This window comes from Nothobranchius furzeri, chromosome 3 (assembly GCF_043380555.1).
Source record: "Nothobranchius furzeri strain GRZ-AD chromosome 3, NfurGRZ-RIMD1, whole genome shotgun sequence".
NCBI lineage: Eukaryota > Metazoa > Chordata > Actinopteri > Cyprinodontiformes > Nothobranchiidae > Nothobranchius > Nothobranchius furzeri.
The window spans coordinates 66,108,744-66,131,561 of NC_091743.1; the positions used below are offsets into that span (position 1 = coordinate 66,108,744).

At 40.6% G+C, this 22,818-nt stretch overlaps 1 protein-coding gene across 4 annotated transcripts; it reads right to left on the bottom strand.

The window, feature by feature from the left end:
- Positions 1 to 10,865: 10,865 nt before the first annotated feature.
- On the bottom strand, positions 10,866 to 22,799 carry si:dkeyp-67f1.2 (FAM3 metabolism regulating signaling molecule D). Of its 4 annotated transcripts, none has more exons than XR_008559052.2 (10): positions 17,613 to 22,799; positions 17,432 to 17,530; positions 17,317 to 17,349; positions 17,069 to 17,192; positions 16,922 to 16,980; positions 14,512 to 14,562; positions 14,354 to 14,438; positions 14,144 to 14,270; positions 12,541 to 14,024; positions 10,866 to 12,309 (listed from the first exon to the last, which is right to left on the bottom strand). XR_008559052.2 is itself a non-coding variant. In XM_015958888.3 (10 exons), the coding sequence occupies exons 1-9, from the start codon at positions 17,623 to 17,625 to the stop codon at positions 13,929 to 13,931; spliced, it is 687 nt and encodes a 228-aa protein (XP_015814374.1). In that variant the 5' UTR covers positions 17,626 to 22,799; the 3' UTR covers positions 10,866 to 12,660; positions 13,912 to 13,928. The 4 variants fall into 4 exon arrangements, 3 of the variants coding, with proteins under 3 accessions (XP_015814374.1, XP_054586650.1, XP_015814373.1); XM_015958888.3 differs by having other exon boundaries at positions 10,866 to 12,660; positions 13,912 to 14,024; XM_054730675.2 differs by having other exon boundaries at positions 10,866 to 14,024; positions 17,069 to 17,177.
- Between the last annotated feature and the right edge of the window lie 19 nt (positions 22,800 to 22,818).

Here is a 22,818-nt window from a genome sequence, read left to right on the forward strand (position 1 = left end):
AGCTCGTTAAGCAGCCTTGGAGGCACCTGGGCTCAGGGTGTGGTGCTGCCTATAAAGCCCAGTTTTTCTGCTTTCACTGGGTCTCTCCTGTGTGGTGGAGAGTCCTCACTGACCATTTTCTGTTCATTAACTTGCTTTAGTAAATCCTTACTTTGGTTAAATAAATCAGTTTTTAAATCCCCACTCCTCTGTTTGGTCTCCTTTCTTGTTACAGCCCACCACTCCTAGACTGGGTTGTTACAATCTGCAGACAAACTTCTGAGTATCTCCTCCTTTGGTATACAGATCCTCACTGAGCCAAGTACTAATAACTGCTCCATGATGTTATTATCCAGCAAGGTCCCATTTTTTGGAAACAAGGGTGAGGTAATGAAAAAATAGAAAAAAACTCGTTGATAGGTTGCAGCATATGGCCAGTAAATATGGGGTCTCTATGTGCCTGTCAAACACTGACCATGGATGGTTGAGAGCTCTATTTTTACCTGGAGTCTCCTCTCAAGAGTGGCTGAAGTAACATTACAACTTTGACAGAATACAAATTCTCTCTCTCTCTCTCTCTCTCTCTCTCTCTCTCTCTCTCTCTCTCTCTCTCTCTCTCTCTCCCCCCTCTCTCTCTCTCTCTCTCTCTCTCTCTCTCTCTCTCTCTCTCTCTCTCTCTCTCTCTCTCTCTCTCTCGAACCCCCACTCTAAAGGCCTTCCCGGTGTATTAGTGACTCATATTGTAATGCTCATGCTCTAGTCACTCTATTTAAGTACAACCACAGGCATAAAGTTTACAATCAGTAGTTTTATTTCAGTATGTATTTTTCCAGTATCAAAAAAATAATAATTTCATAAGGTTGAAGCCATCTAGCTTATGTACACTTTTTAAAACACTGCCCAGCAAACATTCGGACATTTATTTACAGTTGAACGGTCATAACTGTAAAAGATGTCACTGGAATAAAAATAAATAACCTTATATGTTATCTGTTGTCCTTGGCTAAATTCAAACCTGGCTCCTCTGAGTGAAAGTCATCACCTCTACCAGCTGAGCTATGACAGTAATTACTAAAGATTGAATCAGATTTGTTTTTCCGCTACGCCCATTGTGCTCCGCGAGGAAACTAAGGGGCCAATGACATAGAGGGTAAGGAGCGGAAAAAAACGTACCAATCATAGGACAGAAAAGATCAGCCACAGAGTGCCAAAACTCCCTACAGCCGAGCGAGCAGAATCAGAAACCGAGCGCGCAGAAAGGCTGCCGCGCTCGCAGTGAGGCTGCCGCGGCCGCAGCTTGGTTTATGCTTGACGCGCCCGCGAGGTTCGCACGGCTCTGCGTGGTGAAATTGCGTCATTTTAACAACCACGCCCCTCCACCGCGCCTCCACACGGCCCAAAATTTCCACACAGTGCACCCAGGAGTTTTTCTAACCACGCAGACGGTCGGGCGTGGAAAAACATGGCGGACCGGCAAGAACTAGTATGGCAGAGGTTCGTAAACACAGACATTTGTATGATTCAGCTCTCAGAGATCACCTTGATCAACATGTTGTTAATAATTCTTGGAGAGAAATAGCTCGCACTGTCGGAAAAGACGAGGACGCTGTTAAAAAATGCTGGAATGCCATGTTGTAAACAACAGTAATTTCTACTTCTACTATGGTGTAGTGTTGGATGCATGCCGTAGAGCTCCATGCTGTCCCGTTCAGTTTGGGAGAATATTGGCTCACCGCAGAGACAAGCCGCATGAACCATAAACGCTGCGATTTGTGAAGGGCGTTCCATTCGCGAGCCGCATCACCAAGCGGAAAGTAAATGCGTCAAGCATAAACCAAGGCTGCCGCGCACATGTTTTCCTCTGCCGTGTGCTCGTTGACCAACGCACGCACGCAAGTTTGTCACTTGTGCACATCCTTGTGCGCTCACAGACAGTTTGCTCCCTCTCAGTGTACAAATGACCTCTCGCCATGTATATTTTCACTCGAGAGGTTCTAACTTCCACATGCAAGTCCCGTTCGCACGCGCGATGTGAACCCGTGCACGCGGAATTGGCACCCACTGACCCCATATGATGCAGAACAGCAGCGGAATGTCGCTGCTCCAGATAGAATCCAATATAGTCTATGGGGCTGATCCAAACTGGCCGCGACGTGGAACATTTCAAGCGTGTCCCAAAAACTTAAAGAATAGATCGGGTTCTATTTTTGCCATGTGCTGCTTCTGGGACACGTCGCGTTCCACAGTTAACGTAGGGCTAGACAGGAAATCATATACGTTTCAGTGTAAAATGTCTGGTCATTTTCAAAATAAAAGACTATTGCAGAGATGCGATTTCTTATCTATGTAGATTACGTCATTACATATGACCCAACGGCTTATTTACTCACAGTATCTTTCAAGATATGCAACAATTTGCTTTTATGGATTTAATCCCGACAGTGCAGGAACATTATATATGACAAAAAACAGCAATATCAAACGTTTCTGTTTATATCTGATTCACTAAAAATGCAGTTACTACCAGACTTCATGCACTGAAACCATTATAAACTTTTAAATATGCCTGCTCCTGTAATTCCATAATAACCATATTTCTATACAAAGAATGACATTGTGAATAACTTTGGGAGACAAAGCCACATAAAAGGGGCATAAATGTTGTCTATTACTTTTTTACACATCAATGGCATTTTGATACTAACGTTGTTAGCATTGTGACAAAACACATGAAACAATTTAGCACTTTTTAAATTTGATCAATTTTGCAAGAACAAATGCTGCAAGAAAACCTTATATGAAAAAAACACAAAGACACATTTTTAACCGTTACACAGATTGTCTTGTGTATGAGACGGAAGTGTCAGATGTGTATTTTAGCACGCACAGCTGGACTTGTAATTATGTAAATGAAATAAAACAATGACAGAAACAGGTTTAATTCTGTCTGACTTATTCACAGTTTCTGGGCAGTATCGTCTATTTAATGCAGATAAAGTCACTACATCGCAGAATAAAATACAAAGTCGATCAACTCAATATCAGTTCTTCTTTTCTTCATCATTAAACACTCTCTTCTGTTTTTCTTTGACTTACAAACCCTACTCTTAAAGCTTTAAGCTGCAGGGACATAAAAGTGTAGGTTACAGCGTGTGAAACTCGTGTGTGTGTGTGTGGTTCCAGTGAACCAGTAGATACATTTTTATAACTCACATATAAAGTTCACGTACGTCTTTACTGGAATAATCCAGACATTTGCGAAAGATTCATGCATTTACTAGGTTTAATCAAAAATTGTAAAATAGCTCCACTACCTGGAGGTGTGAAATATATTTGCATAAAATAATACTTCATTGTTTCAAACATGAACCATGGATTTTTTTAAAATAAAGCTTTATTTAACCAGAAAAACAAAAACAAAAAACAATGAGATCACCTCTTTTACAAGGGTGACCTGGCAAAGGAAGGTGGCAGCACGCGTCATAGTGGATGAGACGGAAAATGGATAAAAGCAAACAATGAAGTTCACTAGTTGGTTCTAAATACAAGGAAGGAAGGATGGATGATAGTTAGAATTAAGGATGAAAGGAAACAATTAAGCAAAGAAAGAAGGAAGGAATAATGGATAGATGAATGGATGGATGAATTGATAGAATTAAGGATGAAAGGAAGGAATTAAGCAAGGAAAGAAGGAATGAGTAATGGAGATAGAAGAAGGAAGGAAGGAATGAATAATGGATGGAGGAATGGATGGAATTAATGATGGAAGTGTAGAGGATCAATAGTTACATCTTACGTAGGAAACAATCGGAGGTGAGATTCCATAGAAAATATGAAATCAATTTGATGTATCCTTGAATATCCCTTTAACCAGAAGATCGGAACTTTTTATTGCAGGGATTAGGTAACACTTTGTATTAACCCAGAGTCAAAAAGAGAGACAAGTTTTAAAGTTTAAGAAGATTTATTTCTAAACAATTTAAAACAAGGCTAACTCTAACTTTAAACACTATGTGATGAATGGACCTAGTTGTGAATGAGGCAAAATGGATGGTGTAAATGTGGAATGTTGTTATCAGAACTCACGTTTCCAGAGAAGCCTTAGTTCTGTGTGGGAGTGAATGTTTTGCTCTAAACTATAGTCGGAGTTTCAAAAACCACATTCAGACGCTATCTTGCCGAGCTACATACCCTTGCGGAGACCTCCATTGCAGATCCAGAATGCCAGGTTCTCAAACCTCCTTTTGGTACCAAAGCCAGTGAAACAGTGTACGGTATGACAGACTAGTCATGGAATGCCTCCAGGTAAGCGGCAGTTGCTTGACAGCATCATCAGGACCCTGAAGGGTCAGTGAGTTCAGCTTTTACTCTGAAGGAGCGTTACTTCCGGTGGAGCTTGTTAGGTAAAAATTGATATTATTGCTTAGCTTAATGTCTTGACTGCTAAAACATCTGGTGCTTCATTAAGAATGATTAAACGCAGGTTTCATCCTGTTGCTCCACCACCAGTCTCCACAGGGAGGACAGTGACCTTGCTTTCCAGATCAAGCTGTTCTGGTCAGACCAAGCGGGTCTGATTTATCAGTAAAACACTCCCATGGGAAACTGTCGAGAAACTGCTTGTTGATTTAGTGTGCACCTGGAGCTGAGAACTCCCTTCGCTAGCAGCTTTCCACCTGACGGTCTACATAATAGTCTTAGAAATGTGATTTGTGTGTGTGCTTCAACATTGTGTGTGTACTTCAATAAATGCTGTTGGAGGACTTTGGTCTGATGATAGTGAACTGAGATCCTTGCTTGGTGTGTATTCATTCCTCTCCACTTTGCAAAGTCTATATTGATTGTTTGTAATTGGTATTGGTGTTGATTGATTATTGCTATAACCCCCTGTGCATTAAACATTCCCTAAGGTAACCCTGGATTGATAATAATTACCTAACAGAGCTTGCAACAGGTTCTATTTCCAGCTTGTCGTTAGGTTCTTTGTGGTTAAAAAGTTATGAGTGGACGGTTCGCAACTCTAGAACGTTTGAACTGATTTAAGGGTGACGTGGGAGTTATTTTATAATTCAGATGTTTTGATTTATGGTCGAATCAGAATTGGACAACAAATATAAACACTGCACAGATCATGCCACGCGTCAGAAAGGAAAACTAATTGGAGAGACAAAGGAATGTGTCCGGTGATCTTAACATTATGTGTGATCAGTCTAGTGTGTAGTTTAAAAGTTATATTGCCTTTTAAAATACTATCACAGGATTATAATATCAAGTAATTAATATTCTCATTTCCCATATTGATTTAACATTGAGCTTTACATGATTATTTGGACTAACACAAGTATTTGACCATTATTTAATGGAAGAGTACGTGGTCTTCTTTCTTCTCTTGAGCTGTAGGGGGAGGCAGATAGCTAGTTAAACAGTTTAGATGCAGAGGCATCAAAAGGCATTGAGCAATATCTCAAAGAGATAAGTTCTTCCTGAGGAGAAAGGAAAACAGTTCCTTCATGACTCTACAGAAGGAAGTAATCATGATAAATGACCCACACTTGTATAGTGACTTTCAAAGTCAGAGGACTCCGAAGTGCTTTACACTACAATGTATCATTCATCCATTCAACCACACATTCACACACTGGATGGTGATGAGCTACATTGTAGCCACAGCTGCCCTGGGGTGCACTGACGGAGGTGAGGCTGCCGAGCACAGGCGCCACCGGTCCCAACGACCACCACCAGCAGGCCCAAGAACACAACAGCAGATTTCTCTGTCCAGAGCCGGCATCAAACCTGCAACCTTCCGAATACTGGACAACTCATTCAACCTGTTGAGCTACTGCTGCAACATAATTAAGGACAGAAGGAAGGAATGAAGGAAGGAAAGAATGGAGGAATGTAAGAAAGGAAGAAAATTCTGTACTATTGCACAAAAAGATAAGAAAGCAAAAAGAAACATATGTTAATCATAAAGCTAAAAGTTTGAAACAAGTACATTTTTTTCTTTAACTTTAATGAAAGTAATTTTTTGAGTTATTATCTTTTTACTTATATATTCTGTATGGGTAAAGTGACACCAGTCAGACATTACTGTAATAATGATGACTGGTTTAAATTTAAAAAACAAACAAAAAAAAACATGCATACATAGAAAACTGACAAAAATCTGTGACATTGACATTATCACAAATGTCACATGATGATTTTTTTTAGTATTTTTCTTACCTTTAAAACATTAAAACATTTCCTCAGCCCACTTCCATTCTGAGGCAGATCTCCGTGGAAACAAAACAATAATAATTCTGGTAGAATAGGCCACGAACAAACATGATATTATGATTTGAATATAATTTGTGATGTAAGAAATAAACATAGGACTCTTTTCTTTCTCTGTGCACTGCAGCAGAACCTCAGCAGAGGAAATCATGTGAGCAGCATCACAAGGTACATTTAATGAACATATTATTTTTAATGTGCTGCATCTAAGTTCATTTCCATGGCAACTGTATTAATTTTGAGAAGACGTGAGGACAGATTAAATGTGTTGCACACAAATTCCTTCTGTACAGGAGCTCCAATGGGGCTTGAGCGCCCTCCAGTGGCTGACTTTGAAAAAACATGTTCCACCAACTACAGAAATGACTGATACATTGTTGTGATGTTTACATAAATAGTTGATGTCAGAATACTTCCTTCCTAATGATAACCACCATGATGGTTTATTGGGCATTTATATATTTGAGTGTTTCACCTCTTTCATCCTTAGTAGCCTCAGGATACTGTGTTTCCTCCTCCCATTAGAACCACAGAGGGGTTTTTATTGCTTCTATAAATAATCAAACTGTAGCCAGAGTATCCATGCTTCTTCTCGTGTCTGACTGACCCAACACGGAGCGTCCTCAGCTCTTAGTGTAGCTTCTGGGGTTTCCTGGAGGCAGCTTAATGACTGAGAGGTTTGCAGGGTCTGATTAGATTACCGCTATCCTCCTCCTCACTCTGCAGCTGAGCTGGAAGAGCCCGAAGCTTTGTAAACTCGATCTCCCATCCATGATAATGGGATTGCATGATGGAGACTAAAGAAAGGAAAAGACAAACAAATCTTCCCACCAAGATGATTTGTGTGTGGTACAACATGACTTAAGCATTTACTAACACTAATAACTCACACATGCTAGAACGAACCCCGCATCTGGTCCGTTTGCAGGCAAAGAACAAAAAGAATTAAACATCTAAACTGGAATAAAAGACGGACAACTAAATTCTGCTTATCTTTTACAAAATGACTGAAGAAGCAAAATAAAAGGTAGAAACTAAAAAGTGGACATTTCCCAAAAAAGTATTTTTGTTGTAAACTACATTTTCTGTGCCTTAAAAGTGCAACATATAAGAGGATTTTTCAGTGAGAAAATCCCAAAAGAGTCTAATGTTTTTGTTATTTTGGAAGGGTCGTTATCCATCCATCCATCCATTTTCTGAACCCGCTTGTCCACGTAAGGTCGGGGGGTGGGGGTTGGGGGTTTGGGGGTTCTGGTGCCTATCTCCAGCAGTCAATGGGCAATCAGGCGGGGTACACCCTGGACAGAGAGCCAGTCCATCGCAGAGGGTGGTTATACTAAAACATATTTCATATACAGCTGGCTGTGGGGATTGTCAGATTTTCTCCTTTCAAAACAAAGGAAGGAGGGACATAACTACTGTCAGTGAGTGTGGGGTTGCCATGTCTCCTGCGAGCTAATACTGCAGTACCGGCAATTGTAATCTGACGACGACTGGTAAAAAGCTCCAGAATTGTTTAAAGTGGTTGCAGTAACCAAATTTTAACAGTGTCATTTTTTACTTCCTTTCTGCATAATGCACCTTTAAAGGTGTGTATCACCAAAAAACATTAGTAATGACTATTTCTGATTTTATTGTTCACTCTGAATTTTTCATGCAGGCTGAACATGAAAACAGTCTCCTACATCTATCTCCTTCATCAGCTTCTGATTTACTTTAAGACTTGAAAAGCCTGACAGATCTCCATCACACACTGCCACTTAACATCTTGGCTCAAGACGGGGAAGGATGTTGATGGTTTAGAATCCCGGAAACAGCAGAGAACGTCTAGGCTAGTAGAAGCTAACCGTCAGCATTAGCAATTCCACCACACAGCAGAACTCCTTCAGGCTTGTGTAACTTGTGGAGATGAAACATCAATGCTGCAAAGTTAATGGAGTCTGGTAGAGTTATGTTGCTGTTAGCCAGTCAGGAAATAAGACCCAGAATCCTCTGACGTCTGAAGCTTCTTACTTGTCTGGCAGACTTGACTGACACAGGTGTATCTGAGCACAACGTGAGACTAATAATTGTACAACAATGTTTGACCAGGTTTTGCTTCCCGACGTAATCATACAAGCAGGGATTTATGATTCAATACACTTTTTTTCCACCGCTAGACGGTACCCCGTGAGAAAAAACTATGAATTTCTGCTTTAAAGCATCTAGTTTCTGCCATGCGATTGGTTGATAAGTTATCTGTGTTAAACAAGAATCTTACTGTAATACTTTTGGTTCACTCTGTTGAAGGAGTGCAACAATAATCCATCTACATTAATTATTTGGTCATCAATCCATTACTGGGTGTATAGTTATTCATCAAATGCGCTTTTGTTTTGAAAATTGCATTATTTTTAGGGTCCATTGACATGCTTTTTCCACCTCTTCCTGCACATCAACAAACACATTCCATTAAGAACCATGGATTCTAAATCGAATTAATTCAGAATGGTATTGTAACAGAATTTGAGAAATCGGCAAACATTGAATCACTATCCACTATATCAATATAAATGATACAGTGAACAAACTAGTGATTTATACCTTTTATCTGTTGGTCTCTCATTCCAAACCTGCTTCTTAGTAAGTTTAAAATACACAGGATATATATTTACTAGCTAGACAGCCTTTTGATAAAACCCTTGTAAGATTTGCCGGAAAGTAAATGTGGTGCAAAGATGAGCTAACGCAAACACAGATGGAGGCTTCGATTCGACGTGCATTAGAACTGTTTGGTATTTTTTTCTGTCAAAAGCAACAGATCTGAGGCTACAATCGTGTGAATATTTCTAAGTGTTTATTGACCGCTGCATAATGGCTCATTAACATTTATAATAATATTTATAAGTCCAGATGCCCCAATTAAAGCTGCAGTATAAAAAGAGGGCAAGTACTTAATTATACAACACAATAAGTAAAATCTTTGTGGGAATTGTTTTCACTATATGAGTTGAGCAGATTTTACAGAGTTTGGATTTAAATTAAAACCAGTTCAGATCTATAGGATTGACAATCTACTTCCTGGGTACAACGAGGCAATCACCTTTAGGTGAACTTTTCCTTCATTGAGAAAAGGGTCAAACAAGACGCGGTTTAGTTCTCACGGAGTTCCTCGTTTGATTGAGTTTAAGCAGAATAATAAATAAGACAGAAATGATTCTCCCAGTAGGACTGAGACAAGACAGCTGAGTAAACAGATCCGCTGGTCTCGGTCTGCTTTTGTTGTTTGCCAAAAACATTCAAATGATGTGAAAACCTGCCTTTCCTGATGTCAAGAAAATAAACTGTGCAACCTTATAAATGATGCAGAACAGTAATTTATTGTCTAGCAGTCTTACTTTTCAGAGTTTTGAGCTAGCATCATGCAGTGGTGCGCCCAAGGGGTGGCCTGGGGAGCCAAGCCATCCCTGGAAAATTGTTGACCTCCCGCGGGGCATTGGGTTGAACACCAAATCCCCGTCCGAATGGCGGGCACGGGAAATGTGGTGTACAGAAGGCCGCCTTTCCGGTGTCGCTCATGGGGCCTGAGTCCTTCTAATCGAGGCTCAGCCCGTGGAATGTGTGAGGCCAGTAACGGTCCCTGTCATGCTGAGGCTCAGCCTTCTCGGAGTCGGGTTGTTTGGGAATGCAGCCCAAAGCCGGTGGTAAACTCCATCTAAGGTTAAATGCCGGCACAAGACCAATAGTCTACAAATACCTTAACAAAAAGTAGAAAAGAACTTTGAAGAGAGAGTTCAAGAGGGCGCAAAACCTTTAAGAGTTAAACGGGTGGGGTCCGCGCAGTCCAAGTCAGGGATTCAAGTCGGCAGGTCAGGGACAGACAATTCGACTGGAAAATCGTTTCTTGTCTTTTCTGTCCGAAAATAAAACGCTTGCTGTATATCTTTGCACTTCTTCAGTCACGGGTAAAAAACATTCATATTTTCAGGCTTTTTCCACAATGCATTTTTCAATCTGTTCCGTGTCTGATGCTGAATATCTTTTTACTTTTTGAGGGGGAAAAGGCGGTACTGTTGACAAATTTACAGGAAGCTGCATCCTGACCAATCACAAGCTTGTGGCCTCCGTCACTTTCGACGGATAGTTAAAAAATTGGGCATGTCTCCCGTCACCCTCTGCGATCCCGTCGAAGAGACCTTGCGCCGATGCATAATGCCGTTGCATGTCTCCATACAGATAGAGAAGGAGAAGTATAAATTAGACTTAAGCTAAAACAAAATGTCTGTAAAATTGACATCTTTGCCTCTCCAATAGACTGTTGATGTTGATCAGCATTTCTTACATTTTCAAATTCAGATTGTAACTAACACGACTGCTTTGGACCTATTTTGAGGATTACAAATAAAAAAAATGTACCATAAAAAATTGTTTGTACTTGTTTTGATTAAAAAGAGGACTATAAAAGGTTGAGTATGGAACACAAACACTGGCGAGCACTGTGGTGAACTCTGGTGTTCAGAGCTGGTATTTGAACAACAGAACTTTCTTCCAGCTGCTGGGATGCTGGTTCACTGCTGACGTGTTCCAGCACCATGTTCAGAGACAAATCATACAGGATGACACATTTCTACTAATATGTTTATTTTACAACAGTATTTGCCCTTTACAACATTTTCTGGGCTCAGAATCAGCTGCTTGACTTGTCAGGTCCGTCATTTTACACAGTCCCAATCTTGCCTTGCTGAGCTGACTTTTTAGCAAAACGGTGCCCTCTAGTGGCTGGTAGATGTAAACATAAATACAGTGTCTTGCCCGACAAAATAAAAATTTGATAATTTTTCTCTTTAAATAAAGCTTTTAAAGGAGAAACTACATTAATTCTGCACACCTCTGAATGCCACGTGGAGGTATTTTTTTAAATATAGCTTTTTATTACTAAAATGTTCCATATTCTAACTTTAACCTGATGACTTAGGCTCTTGCCTTGAAAAGTTTTGACACCCTTACTGCAAAGGGTCAACTTCAGCAGGTAATATGTCTTTATAGTATAAAACTAAATAGCACACTTGGTGCATCCAGGGAATTGATGCAGCATTCACAGCCAAAATACCCAAGTTATGTGATACAGCATGCTTTGATCCTAACTAGGCTCAACCTAGCCATTAGCTCATCCATCCTGAAGGACATTTGTCAGAACAGAGGCTGTTCAACAAGTTATTAATTAACTTTTACACAGAAATACACTTTATAAATGCCAGAAAAGTTGCTTCGCTGAATCTCTTTCAAACCAAAATTATTTCATTTCAATACAAAACAATTTGTTTTCTCGGCTCTCAAGCACTTAAAGGGATGATGTGAAACAAACACACTAACATATACTCAACAACTTAATTAGAAACACAATTAAAGTCTTAAAATGAGCCTCCCTTCCATTATTTACTACAAACAGGGCTGCTCCAAGGTGTCCCTTCAAAATCATTAGTTAGATTTCATCTGCACAAAAGCTGGACACACACACACACGCACGTGCATGCACACACACACACACGCACACGCACGCGCACACACACACACACACACACACACACACACACACACACACACACACACACACACACACACACACACACACACACACACACACACACACACACACACACACACACACACACACACACACACACCATATAATAGCACTGTATAAAAATCATTTGCTTTGATATCCTAGTACATTAAAAAATCATCAAGATGGCAGCAGATGATCTGCCTCCAAAAGAAGAATCCAGCAAAATGCTTGAAGCACTTTAATGATAACGTCCCTGCCAGTGGCTGTTTGGTTGATGAAGGGGGGAGTCCTGCTGTTTGGCCAATCTCACACAGAGGAGATTGTGTGGAGAGGAATTAATAGGACATGACAGGATAAACAGTCTCCGAGGCCCACTGTTCAATGGGCTTCTTTTCAGTTGGATAAAGACCAGTTTTTAGTTCAGGCATTCACTTCTTTACAGGGAATAAGTCAAAGGTAGTGGAAATAAAACCACCAGAGGAGGGGGGGAGAGCAGCAGGAGGAGGGTACTGGGAAACAAAAGCATCAGTTTTAAGACTCGTGCACGGATAATCCCGGATATAGGAGTCATTATGATACATAAGTATGAAAAGAATACATTGTAACATTGTTATTTTCCCTATTATTATTTTTAATCTTCTCTGCAAGATTATCTTAATGTTGTTTTGCAGAAATGACTCACGTGTTCTGTCCCATGGTGAAATAAGCTGAGTAAATGAAGAACACGGGAGCAAACTTACCTCACTGCCATGGGTGAGTGCCACGGCCTCAGCGTGAATCCAGATTTGGTGCCTGCTCAGACGCCTGCTGGGACTCAGACAGGACAGTATCTTCACTCATATGAGCTTAATTTGTCACCGCTCCAGCAGCCAGAAGAGAGGGATGAAAGAGAAAGCAGCAGCCAAAACAAAATGATTACACACAGCACTCGTTCGACGTCTACCGAGGTGCTATGAGGGAATTAAGTATTTAATGGGAAATTTGTAGTTTTCATTCAAGTACATTTATTTCACAGCCACATTGAGGCCACATGCTGACTCTCAGTAACTTAAAAAAACATGAATACAATTTAAACAGATGTTCACTAATCTTTTAGACTCAATAGTGGCCGTTTGGGGCTGACTAATATCTTTGAGGCGATCAAACGAGGACATTTTGTGTCGTCGGAGCAGTTCAGATATAGGTTCATCTGAGATAACTGCTCAAAAAAATGATCCACATAAAGATCAAAGCGTAGCTCAAAGACGGCATCCCGAAAAACACGCAAATGGAAAATGTCTTATTTTCTCACCCATCTTTTCTGGTAAATGTTATCCTATGAGTTCTTAACGATACCATCTGGCCTGAAGTAACCATCGCACAGAAAATTCAATAGCAATATCGTGTGTGAAATACATAAAACAGCTGCGTTTATTTAGCTGACTTTGAACAGACGTCATTCTGAAAGGGTTCTGGTTTTACAGACGTGGATAAACTTCTGTTATGACAGCTCCTTCAACAGATGTTCTATAGGATTGAGATGGAGGCTCATAAAAGGCCACTTGTTTGGTTTTAGGCCATTGTGGCCTTTTAGTATTTACTTTTAACATCCTTGTCAACGATTGCCTTTCAAATCCACTGGGAACACTCTCTCCTCAGCTTTATTGTCAGTGTGGTACCCACCCTGATCACAAACAGAACTGTGACTACTTTAAGTCTTTAACCAGACAGAATGATAGATGCTGCATCAACAACAGCCTCGCGAGCCAAGTTGGGTGAGTTTGCGAATGCTAATTTTCAGTTTGAAGAAAATCTGAGTGGCGTTTTCTGACCTGAGCGTTCCCCCCTTTTCCTCGTCTTTTTTTCTATGCAGCAAATCGAGTAACAAGTAAATAATAAGAAGAATAACAAGTAAAAATAAAAGGTTTCTCAGTGAACTTGTACTTTTAACTTATTCCTCCTACGTTTTTTCTTGTCCAATAGAATTTCTTCTGTTCATTTTAAATGAAGTTTTTTTAACCTCATACAGTGTTTACAGTGCAGCATGGTTCTAAACAGAAATGCATGCAGGATTTATGCTTTTAGGACAGATTTGTCCTAATATTTAAAGTCCATTGATTAAAAATAAAAACCTATATTTTGTAGCTCATTATGTGTCGTCCACGGTTCTTGGGAAACAGCCGCCCACCTTCACCATCCCTGGCCATCCATCAAAGACATTGGTTTTCTCATCACTAACGAGTAGCTGACAGAAGAATAGAAAACACTTGTTTTAATCATGCTGCTTTACCTGCACTGTACTTTAAAATAGTCTCTTTTGACACAAATAGGACAAATAAACAGGCACTGAAAGGGTTCACTAACCTTCTCATAGAAGCTTTTGATTTTTGTCCCTGCTCTTCCTGCAAACACCCAGTTGTCTCTGTGGTTAAGAGAACCGATCAAAGTGCTACCCATCGCGACAAACGTCTCCCTTATTTCGTCTGTCATCCTGCAACAAATGAGTGGAAATGGATCACATTTTGTAACACTAAATCATTTTCAAATGATGAAAAAGCTGTGATGTGAGCTCACTTTGTTGTTGCATCATCATATGAGGCCACCAGCACAATCATTCCTGGTTTTATGTCCTTCAGGTACGCAAGGATCTGTCCAGAATCTTTACCAAAATAAATCATACAAAAGTAATTACATTTAAATTTCAATAATGCCTGAAATGTGCAGAAACTTACCTCCTGTAATCATATTGAGGTAGCCATATTTTTCTATCACTCCATTTGTATCTGTTTATTGAAAAGAAAAGAAAAAGTTTAAGTGAATGAACAGAAAAACAGACACTGAGCATGAAATAGAAGTGAATAAAGAAGGAAAAACCAGAGACTGTAGAAACAACAAGGATGGTGCACACACAACATGTTATAGAAGCCAAGAACAAAACAAACGCCACCTAGTGGCTGGTGTCAGTAGAAGATTTAAGCCCCACCCCTTCTATGTAAATAAATGAGGCATATTCCTAATTATGATGTTGTCCAGGTGTTTCCTCTTGTTGGTTCATTTAGCTCAATATTAAATCGTCTTGTAACCTAAGCTGAATTAAGATATTTAACGCTTTAAAAAGACTATGGTTATACGTAGGGTAGCTACGACTTTCTGCCCCACACACAGCCTGGCTTGAAAAGCGCATCATGTCAGCACTTGCATAAAAGATAGTTGGGCTTCCGTTTTGAACCAAGAAAACAAAAATACAGATGCTTCATTCATTTTTATTTAGCCTTGTGGTGACAGCTTCTTTAGGTATAAAAATAAACTCCTTCAACTTACACTATTCAGATGCCACAATAGACCCGTAACACACAGGAGACTGACAAAAAAATGTCTGGAGGGGGCATCAGCTAAAATTCCACATAAAACTAAGATGTAATTGGATACAGGCAATTCGACTAGAAGAAGGAGAAACCGACACCATCCCTAACAAGTGTGTCGAGCCACGAGTCTGTCAAGCGTATCAAGTTTGCAGACGACACCACCGTCGTCGGACTCATCTCTGACGGGGATGAGTCTGCCTACAGAATGGCGGTCACACGGCTGGTGTCCTGGAGCAGCCACAACTACCTGGTGCTAAATGCACAGAAGACAGCGGAGGTCGTTGTGGACTTTAGGAAGCACACAGCGCCACTCCCCCAACAACCTTGTCTAACACCCCATCACAACATGGAATTATGCTGCTTCCTGGACACCACCATCACCCAGGACCTCTCTATCTATATGATAAAAAAGGCCCAACAGAGAATCCATTTCCTGAGGCAGCTGAAGAAATTCTACCTATCAACGCAGTTGATGAGGCAGTTCTAAACCGCAATCATCGAGTCCACCCTCACCTCTTCAATCACCGTGTGGTATGCTGGAGCTACCATCAGGGATGTGAAAACGCAGCAGTGTGTTGTACGCTCTGCTGAGAAGGTCATTGTCCACAAACTCCCCTCCATACAGGACCTGCACACCACCAGGATATTGAGGCGTGCAGGTTGGATCACGGCTGACCCGTCTCACCCTGGACACAGTCTCTTCGGCTCGCTCCCATCTGGCAGGAGGCTCCGATCCATTCGGACCAGAACCTCTCGCCACAAAAACAGTTTCTTCCCCTCTGCAGTCGGACTCATGAATGACAATCATAGAACTGCCCACTCCAGCTGACCCTGTGTTGTGTCAGCACCTATACCAGTACCCGACTTGTATAAAGTAACTGCTTCTCTGTTTATTGACTCTCTATGATATTATCATTTCGTTGTGTTTAAATCTTAATTCTAATTTTGCTCATCTTTTTTTTTTTTGCACCAAGTACTGCGGCAATTTCCTAACGTTGTGATTCTCGCACACATGGCAACAAAACCCTTCTCATCTGATTCTGAGCCAGCATCACGTTCATCTGACAAAGGGAGTGTTTCTGGGCTCCTTCATGTGGAACAGTTCCTTTAACATCAATAACAGTGGAAGAACAACCAGGTAAAGGTGGAGCCTCACAATCAAACTGGAACACAAATATAAACCAAACCCACCCTCAGGTGAGATAACACTGCAAAGATGTACAAGTTTAAATGTATTATGCAAATGAAAATAAATCCTTTAGATTACAAGCTGAGAGGGGATCCATTGAATTAAGATGTATTAGATAGAATTTAGGAAAAATACTTTATTTCCAACTCATAGCTAAGTTTAAAACAGGAGCTGATACAATAGTAGTAAACATGCTATCGTTAATTTTTAAAGTCATATATGTCAAAGTCTCAGCTGTGGATGGCATGTTTACCTGTTGTCTATGTGTTTCTTGTTTCAATGAAATAAAGACCTAATGCAGAGGTATCCAATCCTGGCCCCGGAGGACCACTAAACAGCATGTTTTAGTAGTTTCCCTGCTCCAACACACATGATTCAAAAGTTAAAGGACCTGTTTAGCAGGTCAAGTTCTCCAGATGCCTGATAATCAACTACTGATTAAAATAATGTTGACGCAGACTAACGTCTAAAACATGATGGACAGGACGCCTCGAGGACCAGGGTTTTGACACAACTGATCTACTGCAACTTTTTATTGCTGGAGGATTTTAGACAAATGCAAATGTTTTTATTTTATTTATTTTTTACCATTTATCACCACAATATTCAGTCCTGGTCCCACGTTGTTCAGAATGTGACTCATGATGCTGTTGAGACACAAATAAAAACCTTCTCAGGGAACTATTTTTAAAATCATATAGTCAGCTAACCCAGATTTACCACACTGATACATACTTCTTCCCATCAAAACAGATCTTTGGCCCGACAACAGTAGCAGCTCCGCTATGAATACTGAAAGCAAAAGAGTCCGGCGGACAGGGTTTGGACAGGCTGCACTTTGGTTCTGGTGTGGTTGTAGCTCAAGAAGTAGATCAAAAAGATGGAAGACAAAATTACCCTAAATTAGCCTAAAATTCTGGTTGACGACAGAAAATATTTCGTAAAGGGCCACATTTGTTTCAAAATAAAATTGTTTGGCTTACCGGATATAAAAATGTTATGGATTTGATAAAAGCCTGGAATGAAAGAAAAGTGACAGTAAAGCCTAGATGGCAGATGAAAATGTATTTCAGAATTTAAAGGAGGGAGTAATCTCACCAATAACTTCTTTTGCCTTCTCATGTGCATGAAATGAATCCATAAAAAACTTTGAAGTGACGATGATGATCAAAATGACAGCAGTGAGAGTGAAAATACCTGCGTGGAAAAACGAAAGGCAAGATAGAAGAGAGTTAAGTGTCAGCAAACCAACAGACTCAATTCTGAAGGAAAATCTTACCTCGATATCTCATGTCTGCAACAGATGAAGTCTTTGGTTCTCAGTTTAAAAAATCCTTTTAAATGTTCTTCATGTGCTCCAGTAACAAAAAATAAGAAAGAGAAAAGTGAAATGTCCCAGGTAGTGTCTTCTGTGAACACGCCCGCTGACAAATCCACCTTCTGCTGTGGGTCAAGAATTTGTATCAACATCAGAAAAGAGCAAATAAAGCACCCGTGTCACAGTACTCGGTTTGATCAAGGCCAGGATGAGGCATTGTAAAGTTACGCTTAGTGTCACGCCCATTATGAACTTGATTGTCAAGTTTCCCTCCTAATCAAAAAATAAAAAAATACAGAAACACATTCCAGTGATCCCGACCAAGAAGCTTTGTGTTCATTCAGTGTGCACAGAAGAAAAACATGGACATGAGACGAGGGGAGGTGAAAGGAAAATAGGGGAAAATAGGCCAATAGCCTCATCTTTCAAATTGCGCGAGTATATGAAAAAAAAGGGTTAAAGAATCATTGTAGCAGTTGTCAGAGTTTTCTATTTGTATGTAAATTTTGGTAAAACCCATATCTGCATAAAGCAGCTCACACATAAAACGCAAAAGACCACAGAATAAAAAAACAATCACAGGATTAAAAGCTCAGCCGTAGAAAACACATTTTCCTGATAAGAAACTAAAAACATCGCAGAATCAGATGTGAAATTAGGTCAGCAAACCTGAAATGCTGGCCAAGAGGGAGCACAAGAAAACACGTTCATGGTAATAGAACATGCCAGAGTGTTGCTATTAAAAGTCCACAGTTTTGATAGGAAGCAACAATGTTTGCAGAGCGACAAGCCATTAGTCACATCTCAGAGGCAAAGCAAAAAAGAACTATGATAATCCTTTAAAAGGACAATTCAGATCTGGTGAAGTAGCGTTTTGTGGAGAACGGTTAGTGTCTTTGTCATTGTAGAAACTTGTTTGAGAAAACTGAATTTAGAGAAATGGAATTTAATTCTCAGCAGACTGACAAGCTACGGCTAGTACAAGTGAGGCATACTGTTCAACTTTTTTGTATTTAAAAAACAAACTTGACCCAGTATGTACTAAAATGACCCTTTACCAGGTTAATGAAATGTCACTCAGACCCCCACCACCCGATGTGGCCAGAATACCGCACTTGCAACTTCAGAGTGGTAGGTCACCCCCTGATAGACTTAATAAATTGAACCTTACAAGCCTGGCATTGGAGTCTGCTTCCAGCTTGTTTTCTGCATGTTTTGGATCAGGAACACATCTGATTTGTTTGCTTTAGTGGTGAACCACTCCAAAAGAAACTAGTGAGACTGAGAAGACATTTCATTTGTCAGATTAAGGCATTCGAATGCACAGCAAGGAGATAAGTTTCACTTTTGGTTTTACTAACAGGACACAAGGGGGTGCTAAAAGCAAGCCAAAACTTTTCCTTTAAAACAACTTCAATCTAAAAAATTTACCTGTTTTTTATTAAAACTCAAATTTGTACACTTTAACTACCGTAAATCCTCTAATACAGGCCTGGGTCTGTATTTGACTCAAGCTCATCAAGCTCCAGGCCTTTATTGGAAGGAGGGCCAGAATTAGAGGCAGGCCTCAAATTCTATTTGAGCAAAATGAACTAACGGTTCGCTGGAGTTTTTGACAATTAAAATTGTGCCCACATTTTCAAAGTTAAACACATTTCTTTTAACAACAGTAGTTTCTGCTTCGGCCCTCTCCCCCCTGCCCCTGCGCAGCGGCCGCAAACTCACTGATGCGCCTGCAGCCTCTCGGAGTTCTTGCTGCTCTAAACATTAAAATAATTATTTCATTTTCTGTTCCTCACTTCTGATAACCTTCAATGGTTTCTGTTTGTTGCAACCAGGTACAAAAACTAACTTGTTGTTATTTGACTATTTTTCTGTCCTGTCTCTGTTTATTATCTTCCTGCATCTCCTCTCAATCCTAAAGAGAAACTGCTACCTGGGTTCATATATATTCACCTTATGAGTTACCTTTGAACTGCAGTTCTAAAAGATCTACCGACCGCAAAAACAGAGGAGTGAACGCTGCTCGCCGCCCGCATCAGTGAGATGCGTCACCAGAGGACAAAACAGGTGATGCACCCCGCTCCACAGCAGCGAAAAGCATCAGGCACAAATAAAAGACAGAAAACATAAAAGGAAATGAGCCGATATGAACGATCACGTGTTAAATTAGTTTTTGAGGTGGCGACACCTGATTTGATAATGTTATTGTGGCCGTGCTCAGGACGCAGATGTCTGGAGCGTGTCAACAATCAGAGCTTTGCATGCACACGCTGGTTAAGATTAGGATGGGGGTGAGGGGAAGGTTAAATTGCAAGGGGGTAAAGGTCACAATTTGGTTAAATGTCCGTTTTACGGCGGGTGTCAGTACCGACGCTCTGGCACAGCGCATTGCCCCCCCGACGCGCAGGAGCTTGTCCCCTGCTGACAGCAGGCTCCTGCCTTTTCCGAGGGCTGCATCTTGCCGGTCATTATCACGTGACAGCGACTAGTCGATGACAGGCATAAAAAGTCACTATAGAGCGGTGAAGTTGACTAGTGACTAGTTCATACAACCCCTGCTACTGCTCCCCAGAGTGTTCTGCAGCGCACGTTCTCTTTGAACTTGATATCAAATTTTCGCCTCCTCTTCATCTCCGCACGGTTAAAGTTACCCTCGCGGTCTATCACTGGCAAATCAAAAGTGAGACGGATGACACAACCGCCCCCCGTACTTGCTTGTTACCACATTCCACCCGGCCAAAATAAAAAACGGCCATTATTCACCTCCGCCGACTCCAACACCGGCCAAAATATGATACCCGGCAGTTAATTGAATACAGGCCAATATTATGATAAATGACAAATGAACCGCGCTTGTATAGCGCCTCTCAGAGTAAGGACTCCAAAGCGCTTTACACTACAGTGTATCATTCATCCATTCACACACTCATTCACACACTGATGGTGATGAGCTACGATGTAGCCACAGCTGCCCTGGGGCACACTGACAGAGGCGAGGCTGCCGAGCACAGGCGCCACCGGTCCCTCCGACCACCACCAGCAGGCAAGGGGGGTTAAGTGTCTTGCCCAAGGACACAACAGCAGAATTCTCTGTCCGGAGCCGGGATCGAACCTGCAACCTTCCGATTACTGGACAACCCACTCAACCTGTTGAGCTACTGCTGCCCCTATTAGAGGATTTTCGGTAACTATGTTATTTATAAATGTGAAACTGGTGGCTGTCTATAGCTTTTTTCAATTATGTTTACTTTAACCAATACAGCAAACTTGAAATTAGATTAGAGAAAAGGCCAAGCAGGTCTACTTAACAGGGGAAATCTAGCATTCATGGCCTCGCCACCTTGGCATGAAACCATAGAAAGCTGTATTGATCTAGTGGTGAGGAGAGCAGAGCACATCTTGACTTGTAGAAGCTAACTGCTAGCGTTAGCAACTCTGCAACATGGCAGGACAAGTTCATGTTTGTGTTATTTGTGGAGATAAAACACTGGTGTTGCATTTTGTACCCAAGAAGAAAGCGTGAACGAAGGCAGCAGAGGAGTCATGTTTCCGTTAGCCAATCAGAAGCAAGACGTTTGAAAATTGGGGATTTTGATGAGTGAAACTCAAAATCCTTTTAATTTATTGTGAAAAAACAATAAATAGTGAATGAGACCATTAAGACAACAGTATTCCACACTAGCACAAGCTGGTCAGTTTGGTCAGGGACAGCAGTAGCTCTGGAGGTGGGAGTAGAAGGTTGTCCAGTAATTGGAAGGTTGCAGGTTTGATCCTGGCTCTGACCAGAGAATGCTGCGGTTGTGTCCTTGGCCAAGACACCCACCTTGTCTGTGAGTGGTAGTAAGTAGGTAGGAGGGAGAGGTGGTGCCAGTCTTCGGGATGCCACGACTCTATCAGTGTGCCCCAGTGCAGCTGTGGCTACGTCATAGCTCATCCCCATCAATGTGTGAATGGGTGAATGACTGATTGTGTTGTGAAGTGCCTTGGGGGCTTTTAGAACACTAAGAAGGAGCTACACAAATACAGGCCATTAACTATTTAGTCATAACTAATCTGTATTCCTCTAAACTGAGGTTGCTTAACGACAAAAAATGTTTATGACCTTTCCACTAAAACTCACTTTGAGAGATCTGAACTATCCCTGCTACACAAAAACATCTTTCATCCTCCCACTGACCTTTGAACTGCTGCTGACTTTGAACTCTGTGTGGAGATTATCTAAATAAAATTCTCACTTTTCTACAAATACCAAACAAACTCTTTAAGTATTTCATCACAGCAAAAACAGAAAGACAATAAAGAAGTAATGACAGTAGAGCTGCATTAAAGTGTGCAAAAAGGCGTAACAATAAAACACACGAAGATTACACCTGCAGATGGTAGAGCAATAAAAACTTCAGTATAGATGGAGGAAAAAATAAACTGGGTATGAAGATGGTAGTGAAATGATGGCAGTAAGGACTTTACAGAGTGTGCAGATGAAATTAAATGACAGTTTCATCAGAGAAGATGCTGTAAATACACAACCATGAAGAGAATGTGAGAAATACACAAGCATGTGCTCCAAGTTTAGATTAGCTGTAGCAGCAGGATCAGGGTGTGCGCCAAAAGTACGTTTGTGTTGGGTGCAGACGTGTTGTAGAGATTGATGATTTAACTTTGGATTGTAACTGTATGTTTAAATCAGCAACAGCCCAGGCCTCAGGGGAGATTAATCGATTTCAGAGTGCTACACTGAAAATAAAGTTTTTGGACCAGATCTCACAGACAGACACAAAATAACTCCAAAGGTAAGAAGAAAAATAAATGTCAGGATTGTCAAAACAATTTAAGACATTTTAGTTTGAAAATACACAAACATAATAAATTAACAGCAATAAAAAATAAGCTTATAAATGTGCAGCTTTTATTATTTGTCTTTTTATGTCCCTTTATCAGTTCTATTTATTTGCAGTAAAAATATTTCTCATTAATATTTATGGTTACTAATTTAAAGAATAATCCAGCAACAGCTATTTATCAAATGAAGTAATACCCAAGAAAACCAGCAGATGGCTGTTGTGTGCTGCTGCTTACAGAAGGAACACAAAGCTTTGAGTGAAAATTAATATTAAAGGAAAAATCATTTAAGACAGAAAATCCACAGGTCACCTAAAACTGATAC

What these genes read in the sequence shown, in the direction of transcription:
- si:dkeyp-67f1.2 (XM_015958888.3), bottom strand. An exon ending in TATGATGATGCAACAACAAA is followed by an intron (nt 14,271 to 14,353) that starts GTGAGCTCACAT and finishes CATTTGTTGCAG; the next exon opens with GATGACAGACGAAATAAGGG. An exon ending in TCAAAAGCTTCTATGAGAAG is followed by an intron (nt 14,025 to 14,143) that starts GTTAGTGAACCC and finishes TTCTTCTGTCAG; the next exon opens with CTACTCGTTAGTGATGAGAA.